Genomic DNA, 11,574 nt, shown 5'->3' with positions numbered 1-11,574 from the left:
GTCTGCTAACCACCCCATCACCCTCACCAGCTCTCTTGTGCACTCATCACTTCTGCAAAGGCTGCGCCTAAATTGTCAACGCCAGAGCCTGTTGTGCGCCCTCTGCTCACACCTTCTCTGTCGCCAGCACGTCGGCTTCACCTACGCCAGCCTCTACTTGTTCTTTGACGCCTTCTGCACTACTCACCTCAAAGCCTTCCCTTCGACTCTCTCTGTCCGCAGCAAGGCTGCATAGCCCCACCACACTGTAACGCCAGCCCACACGTCAGCGTTGCCAAAGCCCGTCAGCTACACATCGCTACACCAACAGCCGCCATCTCTCTTTTACATTTGCACCTACACACACCTCTTTGCTACTCTTCACAAGGGAGGCTCCCCAGTCTCTACACGACGGCTCGGCGATTCCGTCCACTGTCTTCTTTGCCGAATGACCAGGGCTACCGTCAACAAGGCGGCCACACTCTTTTTTAACCCGCCTGCTGGTCACTGCCTTGTCTTCTCGCGTCTTCCCTAGCTGTTACGCTGGCAGCCATGCTAAACAACCATGAGGCCCTTTTATAGGTTGGCCACGTTTATTATATATATATATTTTTTTAATTTCTTCCTAAGGCCAAAAAGATGGCCACCCTTCCTTTCCACACCATGTCCAAGGCACATTGGCCACACCAATATTAATTGCTCCCCATGCCTTCATACCTCTTCAAACGCAGCCCACGATGCCCGCCAGGGATTTCACTGACGTAAATGAAAACATGTGAACATGTTAATAACATATGTTAATAACACAAAAAATCTTGTGATCACATGTTATATTCACAAAGCTTTCACAAGGGCCTAAAAAAATTATCTTTGTCGGGCATAAAAAATCTTCTTAGGTGGCCACTGACCTGCTATTATGTGAAGATGGTAACATGAGAACACGTGAATAGCTTATTCCCACGTGTAGCCAAGCTTTTAAGGGGTTCCCAAATGGCAAGTGACCTGTTATTTTGTGAACGGTAACATGAGAACATGTGAATAACTTGTTCACATGTGTTATTATCACAAAAAATCTTGTGATCACGTGAATATTAAATCCTTGATGCCCGCTCATTTTCTTTGACGCACACACATTCAGAGCTGCCAAACAGCTGACATCATCCCCAGCCGACCATATTCCGGACAAGCCTATACATGCTTACAGCCAAACCATTCTCTCTGTACATTTACCTGGGCATTCAGGGCAAAGTTTATTCACACACCACGCACACCATATGTACACAGGCACAGGGACTTCTGCTAGCCCTCGGAATGCGTAAAGGCATATATACATCATGTACACTGTGGCACTTAATCCCATGCATCTGGATTTGCATTTAATGGCCTCACATGCATGGTTTCACACCATAGACGTGCCACGGCACGACAACGTACCCCTTGACTTTTGATATGCTAATTAATTATTGCAGTATGTGTATTTGAGTAGGTTATCTATCTGCCAATGGTGCATGACATTAAATGGTGGCACGTCATCCCTATTGCACCACATTCCAAAGTGATGTATGATACATTCACTGATATGGAGCATATGGAGGATGTAACAAGCCACAATGAAGATGATGTCGAACATGCCAATGAAGATGTTGTGATCGATGATCAAGAAATAAGAGTTGCTAATGAGGATGAGCGTGCCATTTCTCATGATCATGAGAATGACCCTACCATTGAGGATGATGGTGATGTTGATGAGGATGATCAAGACATCGATATATCGATGGTGGCGGAGAAACATAAATCTAAGAATGGTTCTTTGTTTTTTTCTCTTTTTAATATTTCATTTTTGAAAAGCACATCTTCTCCTCCATAGGTCCTTTCATCATTCTCTCCCTCATCCTCTCCCTTTTGTAAGTAGGTAAGGGTCTCCTATGTGTTAGAGTTAGGGATTTTTTGAGTTTTACAAGTTTACATTTTATTTTATTGTTTTAGTTTTGTAGGTTCCTCTTCTCCCTTTTCTCTCATTAAAGCCCTTTCAACCATAAACACCAATTCTCTCTCCCTTGTAAGCATGTAAGGGTTTCCTATATGTTAGGATTAGGGTTTTTATGAGTTGGTAGGCCTTTTTGGGATTTTGAGTTTGTTTTTCTTTTACGTTTTGTTGGTTTTTCGTCTTAGGTTTGGCATTACACCGCAAACATTTTAGCAGTTTATAATATATCCACGAATAAGATACAATATATTTTGTATGATCTTTTTCTTATCATGACTTTGGCTTTTTTGCACCCCTAGTGCTTGGGAGTTTTTATTTTGAGCTTGAGATCATGCATACTCTCATACCTATGTTCTTTGGTTTTAGCATGTATAAGATAATGTTTTCTTGTTTATTTTGGTTCTGTATTTCTAGGTTGTCTTTGTTGAAACTTTAAAGGAAGCAATCAAGCTCTCCAAGGGTGAGCCTTTCTTATAACACACCCTCAGGTGCTATGGGAGCATTTATTCTATTCATTTATGGACTATTGGTTCTAGACTCTATGCATGGGATTGTGCATCGACTCTATTATATAGTCAATGTTGCATAAGAGTCTATGTAAAAAACCATGCATAATCTAAAACACACCATATTTTCTTATAATGCACCCTTGGGAGCTATGGGAGCATTAATTTTATTTTATTTTTACTATTCTTATATAAGCATGAACTCTATTACGTAGTCTATGAAAAAAAGTCTATGCATAGTCTTATGCACAATAGTCTATGTAAAAAACTCTATGCATATGCATAGTCTTATGCATAAGACTCTATGTATAGAGTCTTATGCATTTATTCTACATAGAATTATGCATATGACTCTATGCATAGAGTCTATTGCATAGTGTTATCCACAAAGTCTATACATAATCTTATGTATAAAGTGTATGCATGTAAGAATCTTATGTATAGAGCTTATGGCATAGTCTTAGGCATATATTCTATACATTAGAGTCTTATGCATAGGTTTTTCCATCATGGTTTCTATGCACGTAGAGAGTATTATGCATAAGAGTCTATACAATAGTATTATATATAGAGTATATTGTATAGTTTTATGCATAGAGTCTATGTATAGTCTAATGCATAAGACTCTATGCACATCATAGATAGTCTTATAATGCATAGGTCTTTCTGTCATGGTCTCTATGCATGTAAATAGTATTATAGATAGAGCCTGTTATATATTCTTATACATAAGACTCTACATAAGCATATAGGTTTTTCCCTCATAGTCTCTATGTGTGCCACACTAAGAAAAGGCCACTATGAGTAAGAAAAAACACTTATAAGAGTATTTTGCATAGTAATATGTATAATACTATGTAAAGAGTGTTATCCATAGATCCTATGCATAGTCTTATGCGTAATGTGCAACGCATAGTCGTCGTATGCATAGTTCTATGCATCAGAGTCCTATGCATAGTCTTATGCATATGAGTATTTTGCATAGTTTCATGCATAAGAGTCTATGCATAACCCTTATACATATAGATCTATACTTTGACTTCTATGATCGTTTTCCTTTTTATATCCATGATTTCTAAAATGAAGCCTTGTATGCATGTATTGCTAATATATAATCTTATGTCTTTTCGCCCTAGATTTTTTATAATCTTCCTTGAGCTCTCTTTAGAAGATACCTCCACCAGCTTGCTCTTTGCTATTGCACCCTAGATTTCTTAGAAAAACTTTGTTTCAAAATATGTTTTTGCATTAGATTCTTTTGCAATAGAGTATGCAAAAGAATCTTATGCGTTGAGTGTTTTGCAATACTGTAATCTTATGTATAAGACTAGGGAGAGAGTCTTTAGCATAAGACTATACATAGACTTATGCATAAGATTCTATGTATAAGACTCTCTGCATAGTCTATGCATAAGACACTATGCATAGTCTTATGCATAAGACTCTATGCATAAGAGTCTATGCATAGGAATCTATGCATAGTCTTGTGCATAAGACTCTTTGCATAGTGTTATGCATCAACATCTTTAGCATAAGACTCTATTGCATGGTATTATGCATAAGACTTTGAATAAATCTATGCATATGATACTATTCTTTGACTCTATGATTATAATCCTTTTTATATCCATGATTTCAAAAATGTAGTCATCTATCCATGTATTGCTTATGTATTTTCTTATGTATTATGATTTTCTAAGATTTTTATGCATAAGATTATGCAAAAGAATCTTATGCGTTGAGTGTTTTGCAATACTGTAATCTTATGTATAAGACTAGGGAGAGAGTCTTTAGCATAAGACTATACATAGACTTATGCATAAGATTCTATGTATAAGACTCTCTGCATAGTCTATGCATAAGACACTATGATAGTCTTATGCATAAGACTCTATGCATAAGAGTCTATGCATAGGAATCTATGCATAGTCTTGTGCATAAGACTCTTTGCATAGTGTTATGCATCAACATCTTTAGCATAAGACTCTATTGCATGGTATTATGCATAAGACTTTGAATAAATCTATGCATATGATACTATTCTTCGACTCTATGATTATAATCCTTTTTATATCCATGAGTTCAAAAATGTAGTCATCTATCCATGTATTGCTTATGTATTTTCTTATGTATTATGATTTTCGAAGATTTTATGATCTTCTTTGAGTTCTCTTCATTTTTGGTAAGACACTTCCACCAACATGCTCTTGATTACTATTGCACACTATTGTGCTTGGGAAAACTTTGTATCAATTTTTTTTTCGAAATCTATGGACTTGCCACTTAGGCCATGGTGTAGTAATCCATGGGCTTACACACACAGGATTAGATCTAGGAATTCTTTTAGATGTTCTCTCTTCAGCGATGAGTAGGCTAGATCTTGGCAGACATAGCTGATTGTCCCACACTATAGACAGCTAGGTCAGTGACATAGGCAGTGCATGTTGCAAGTCTTAGTAGAGTGGCAACAACTAGCATAGTGAAAATACTAGTGGTACTAGTGGTGGTGGTGGCAGTGCTGGTGGTAGTGGTGTTGATGAAGGGAGAAAGAGAGAGATGCACGATACAGCTCCCAAAGTGTGTGGAAAGCACACTGAGGCTAGGTATATATAGGTGGACCTAAACAAAACCCTTTTAGGTTCGTGGGTTTAAGGAAAAGAGAAATTACAAGGAACAAAGAGCTCTCTTTAGTAGATCAGAGAAACTTAGGAGAATCTATACTATGAGGACGAGAAACTAAACTTAATTTTTCCTTAGTGAGTTTATTTTTGTTTTCTTTGACTGGATATAAAAGTAGAGCAAGCATAGGGAATATTTTAAAGAGGAAGTTTCTCTTGTGAAATGGAATTCATAATTGATTTGAAACACTGGTTGCGATTTGTGAAGCTTAACATTACTTTTTGTTAAGCAAGCAATGTATATTGAAGATAGTGAGGGATAAGTTCCATATCACTTTCAAGAATGCTTAGAAGGATGATCTCACCTTAAAAGTGGATTACCAATGTTTTCCTATCTATCTTCTCCTCATAGTTAAGGAAGATTCTACTCTCTTGTCTCATTTTATGTCCTTTAAATCATAGGATACTATATGTGCAAATGGACTAAATTTTCCTATGAAGGAATGAGATAATAAATAAAGACTCACCTTACTTTTTTCTCAATGATTTTATTTCTTTGAGCAGGGAAAAAATAGTGTGTGTATAGCGAAATCAAATTACTTACAAAGTTTCTCTTCCTTACATGGAGTTTCGTAATTGATTTGAAATGTTATAACGATTAAGAGGCCTTGCAAGCTTGGTTGCGATCTCGGGGGATGCACTACTAAGAAACCCTATGTATCACATGCATTCAAGGGGTATTTAAAAAGCCTCATTACCTGTGAATTTTCATGACTAAAATGACCCCTTTCTCTTTATTGACTTACAGGTTTTTTTTTTCTAAAATCGATTAGAAAAACCCTTTTTATAAATATTTTTCTGTAAATTTATCTTAAATTTTTGAATTAAAAAAACCCCTTCATTTGAAGGCATGTGGTATACTTATATATTTTTAGGTGAACCCCTCGAGGTTGCGATTTGCCAAGTAGAACGTTACTTTTTGTTAAGCTGCTATCTCATGATGTTGGATCCACACTTACTAGAACTCGAGAGAGCACTCCATTTTAGCTATAGTGAGATGTTGGAACTTTCTCTAAATGTACACTTATCTACCTCTTTTTTGATGAGGAACTATATATATTTTTCATGAAAATGTACAAACTTCTAAGAATTAGTGACACATATCCTCTTTCATAAGAATATAGTATATAACTCTTGTTTGAGATCATATTGATATTTCTCCACATTAGCCAAGGTAAGGAGACTCACATTTTGTTCTCTTGCATCATAGATGATGAAATATTAGCTAGTGTGTGTTGGGATTAATGATAAGGAATGACCAAAGGAGTTCTTTCGACAATAGAACCAAAAAACTACTAAAGTGGCTTAAAGATATGAGAGGCTAGTAAGGAGGTTGTAAGTTCAATAAGGGAGTCATATAATACGATGACCTCACACAAGGGACAAGTAGGATAGAATTCAAAGCGTAGTTTTGTTTTATTGAACACATGCATGCGTCCATTTGGCTTCATTGCTTATGTGCTCCACTATCGTTCAAAAATAAATACGTCACCGAGCATTCCCATTCTCCTTTTCATCTTCTTAGTTTTGTTTTATACAAGTTTAACTAGTCTTGAACACATGCATGCCTACAAATATTTGGCTTCCGTGTTTGTGTACTCTACTCTTCCTTCAAGAAAAAGTAGGCCTACAGTCTACTGAGCAGGCCTACAGTCTACTGAGCATTTTATTGGATGACAATTTGTAAGTTTAGTGATGTATTTATTTCGTGCTGTGATTTGTAAAAATTGGAGCTGTTGGGATGCATTGCTTTTGAAAATAAATAATACAGATGTTTGGTATAGCCAAAAAAAAAAGCAACGCGGAAGGCATGCATCATGCAAACAAGTGGTCTAGTAATAGAGGTCGAGATCAAAGGAGAGGACCCATCGGGCAGGGGCGACCCGCACGATCTCGACGAGGCGATTGGTGACGAGGCCGCGTGCAAGGAGGAAGTCGCCGGTGCCGCCAACGACGGTGAGTATGCGCACTTTCTGGGCCTCGTCGATCTGGCCCATGATGGTGAGGGTGCCCTTGTAGGTGCCGTCGTCGATGGTGGCCGTGAAGGTGTGGAAGAGCACGTAGCCTTTCTGGCTGTCCAGCACGTAGAAGCCCTGCGCCACCCCGGCCGACGCCGAGGTGTTGGAGGCGCCCAGCGTGAGGGGGGCCTCGAAGGTGGCCACCACGCCGAAGTTGAAGGGGTTGGAGAAGGTGCCCGGAGGGAGCGGACCATACACCGAGGTGAAGTAGGTGTTATTCACGATCGGGTTGTACACGGTGTTGTGGAGGTAGAATCTGTAGCGGGACGGCCCGGCCTTGATGTTCTTCTTGTGGCAAGAAGCTGGCGTGGCATTGAGGCTGATCAGCGCCAGTAACAGGCATGCTGCAAGGAGCAAGCGGCTGGGCATATTGCTGGTAGCTGCAGGGGGCATTTCAATACAGCGGAGGAGCGGTGATCACACAAAAGTACCTCGCTTGATCAAGCTGCAGGGAAATTATTAGGTGGGATATCTAAGACTCAGTTGGTGCTAACGTCCGGATGGGAGGAGCAGATGAGAACCTGACCTAATGAATGACCTGGTAACAAGCAGACCTAAGGCGGGATGATAGATCTGATGGAGCGGAGTAAGCTCCTATTTGTAATACACTAGTAAACGTCCCATCTTGCGGATTTTATGGGGTCAACGCCCCATTTTGTAGATATCGGCGCAGTTAACGGGCCGTGGGGGAGACTCTTGTTAAATAATAGACAAATGTGTTTGACAATTCGCTTGCAAAGGTCCTAAAGACTTGTTGCAATATCCCAATTAGGAGCAGGTCGCAAGGTCCAGTGGAGTGACTCACCACCACACATAGAGAGTAAGGCATGGTAAAACCTACAGAAGTACAAATCAAAACAACCGTTAGTGTGACACATAGAGACCCCATGCCTTCTCCAAGATTTTGCACATAGTTTTACGTCTTCGACAATACACATTCTATTTCGAGGAGCTCAACGAACAAAACATGACCTTCTCTTTTGGTATCCCCCAGAAAGTTAGGCAATTATGTTATATATGTAACATAGAGCAACCCACCTTACTAACCATGAGAGCAAACCAAAATTTCTAGTATACTTTCTCTCCTTCCAAATGGATTTAGAAAACCCCTTGTATTGAACCCACATGCTACGCTTACATATTTATGGGAGTGAGCCCCCCAAGAAACTGCCAAGGTCTATGTTTAAAGACCCCCAATATTGATAAAGCTCCAATGAGTCTTGAAAAACAATATAAAATGTGGAATTGTATGGTACTTGTTAAAAAAGAATTATGAGTTATACACAAAACAATGTCTGTAGAGATGGTTTGTGACACCACTCTTTGCACAATATAATATATAAGAACATGTGTGCGCACATAAATACAAAGTCCACTTTAAAAAGGGGACCAAGCACTAATAAAACATATGGCGCAAAGAGATAGAGAGATAAAGTGTGTCTTTTCATCCTGCCTCCTGCTAAATGAAGAAGGGGTGGGTGAGAGTGAGTGAGAGAGAGAGAGAGAGAGAGAGAGAGAGAGAGAGGAGCAGGTGCCTTATCGCCTCACTAAGGGCAACATCGCCCTTAGTGTGGTGGACACCATCACTAAGGGAGACATAGCCCTTAGTGTGGGTGTCCACCCCACTATGGGTGACATCTCTCTTAGTGAGGGGGCCCTTCCCTCACTTAAGGCCACCGCCCACCACCCATGTCTCTCTCTCACGCACCCCCCCTCTGTGTGTGTGTGTGTCTCTCTCTCTCTCATAGATATCCGCTCTCTTTATCTCTTATTGTTTTTTCCTCTCTTTTAAAAAAGGGGATGAGAGTGCCCAATGTAGAGAGAAAAGAAACAATTAAGAGAGAGAGAGAGAGAGAGAGAGAGAGAGAGAGATAATTAAAAGCAAGAGAGAGAATTGAATTGATTGTGAAATCTCACTATTAGAACTGATTATGCTTAGATCTCATAGAAATGATTATGAAATCTCACTATTAGAATTGATTATGCTTCGATCTCATAGAAATGATTAGTAGATTAATCAAGGTTACGAAAAAGGGATATATTTGATAATACGAGAAGAAAAAAGTATTACAAAAAATAAGATGTTATTATATAAAATTTCTATATATTAAATAGAATAGCTAGTTATTCAAAATAATGATTTTAAGCATAACAATGTGATCATTACGTATAAATTATATGTATTCATGAAAATTAAAGATAGTTAGAAAAGTATATATTAATGAGAGTTAGTTATGCAAGATTTATTATAAATATAATTCTTGAAAATAGATTTTAGATATAATACATTAATGACACTATTTATAATGATTGAAGAATGTTTTTTTGTTTGTCAAAAATAATATTTTTTTAATGAATATATCTTAAAATTAAGTCTAATATGCTTAGATTTAGTGCTTAAAATTCGAATTCGTTTTCATTAGTTTGTTGTGTATTTGTGAATTGATTTTGTGAGCTATAGTGCTTGACAAATAGAGATCTTTTTCCTTCTTACCTTCTTTTGGCCTATTTTTTTCTTCATTGACATGGAGAACACAACTTCACATTTTTATAGGAGGTTTGGAGAACGATCCTATTGTTAGAACTATGCAGGGACGTTTTTATATTACTAAACCTGATGATATTGAATTGATTATGGAATCTCACTATTAGAATTGATTATGCTTAGATCTCATAGAAATGTTTATTAGATTAATCAAGGTTATGAAAAAAATGAATATATTTGATAATACGGAAAGAAAAAAGTATTACAAAAAAGGAGATGTTATTATATAAAATTTAAATATTAAATAGAATAGATAGTTATTCAAAATAATGATTTAATCATAGCAACGTGATCATTATGTAAAAATTATTTGTATTCATGAAAATTAAAATTAGTTACAAAAGTAATTAATAATGAGATTTACTTATGCAAGTAATTATTATTAAATATAATTCTTGAAAATGGATTTTAGATTTCATACATTAATGACACTATTTATAATGATTGCAGAATGTTTTTTATTTGCTAAAAATAATATTTTATAAAACAAATAAATATATTTAAAATTTAATTCTAATATGTTTAGATTTAGTGTTTAAAATTCAAATTCATTTTCGTTAGTTTGTTGTGTGTTTGTGAGTTGATTTTGTGAGCTATCATTGACATGGAGAACACAACTTTTCACATTTTTGTAGAAGGTTTGGGGAATAATCCTATTGTTAGAGCTGGGCAAGGACGTTTTTATATTACTAAACCTAATAATTTTGGATGGAATGCGATTTACCCTCATTCTGGATTGAAGGTTTTTGCAATAAAACCACAAGATGATGATGTAGATCATCTTATATCTATCCAGGAAGCTAGACCAACTGGAGAGGAACCATGTTATATATTTGATACAGGTATAATAACTGAATACCTGGTTGTTCCAATAATAGGAGAGTCAAGCAACACTACTACAAGCACACCAACTGAATAGCTGATTATATATTTGATAACGATATAACATCTGAATACCTGGTTGTTCCAATAATAGGAGAGTCAAGCAACACTACAGCAAGCACACCAACTGAATATCTGGTTATATATTTGATAAAGATATAACAACTGCATACCTAGTTGTTCCAATAATAGGAGAGTCAAGCAACACTATATCAAGCGCACCAAAGTAAGTCATTACTGATCTTACAATGGAAGATTCTCCCATAGGTAGACCACTTCAAAAGAGTGTGGTTAAATACTTATTGTTTGAGGAATCTCATGCAGGTGTTCTTCGCTTGTAGAATGTTATTAGGAAGCACACATATTCGCAAAACTAGTCTTTTGTTGTGAAAAGTGGTTGGAGTGTACAACTTTGATTATTATCAGTTAATCTTTTGTTATAGGATGTGGACGACACTCCTTTGTCGCACATTCCAACCACCAATCTAGTAGAAACAAAACATGCAAGTTGGTTAGCAAGAGAGGGCTTCAAGCGAACCATCTCTTTATATGATGCTGCTATTTCATATCTCGCTGATTTCCTCTTGCAATCCACAAAGAAGCATGAATTCATGCAAGTTAATATCACATCAAAAACTCTTAGTTATAAATCTTGAGGAAGATAACTCATCACATCGTCCAGAGTATGCCACCACAGAGAACCAACCACGCAAAAAGCACGGTAGGAGATTAACCTTCCCACCCACTATTTGGTCAATGTCTTACTCTTCTGTAGGATCAAGATTATCTATTTGCTCCCCTTCGTTGGATGTACTTGGATCTCTATCAATACTTGAAGACCTTTATTCCACATGCTCTTGAATCTATCCCTCAGGCCTAGTATCCATAGCTACTACAGTAATCGCAATTGGCTCTTGGATTCAACATCAAACTCTATCATTTAGGTCTTCAGTTTTGACAATATCAACTCTATCATTAT

General features: G+C 37.3%; 1 protein-coding gene across 1 annotated transcript; it reads right to left on the bottom strand.

Moving 5' to 3' along the window:
* Window positions 1-6,830: 6,830 nt before the first annotated feature.
* LOC147609033 (disease resistance response protein 206-like) lies at window positions 6,831-7,760 on the bottom strand. Its single transcript, XM_086788477.1, has one exon. The coding sequence runs from the start codon at window positions 7,559-7,561 to the stop codon at window positions 6,983-6,985; it is 579 nt and encodes a 192-aa protein (XP_086644603.1). The 5' UTR covers window positions 7,562-7,760; the 3' UTR covers window positions 6,831-6,982.
* Between the last annotated feature and the right edge of the window lie 3,814 nt (window positions 7,761-11,574).

The sequence above is a fragment of the Cibotium barometz genome, chromosome 52 (genome assembly GCF_041138505.1).
Source record: "Cibotium barometz isolate CiBa-2024 chromosome 52, ASM4113850v1, whole genome shotgun sequence".
Lineage (NCBI taxonomy): Eukaryota > Viridiplantae > Streptophyta > Polypodiopsida > Cyatheales > Cibotiaceae > Cibotium > Cibotium barometz.
Note: the sequence above shows the minus strand (reverse complement) of the source record. Positions and strands in the feature narration are given on the sequence as shown.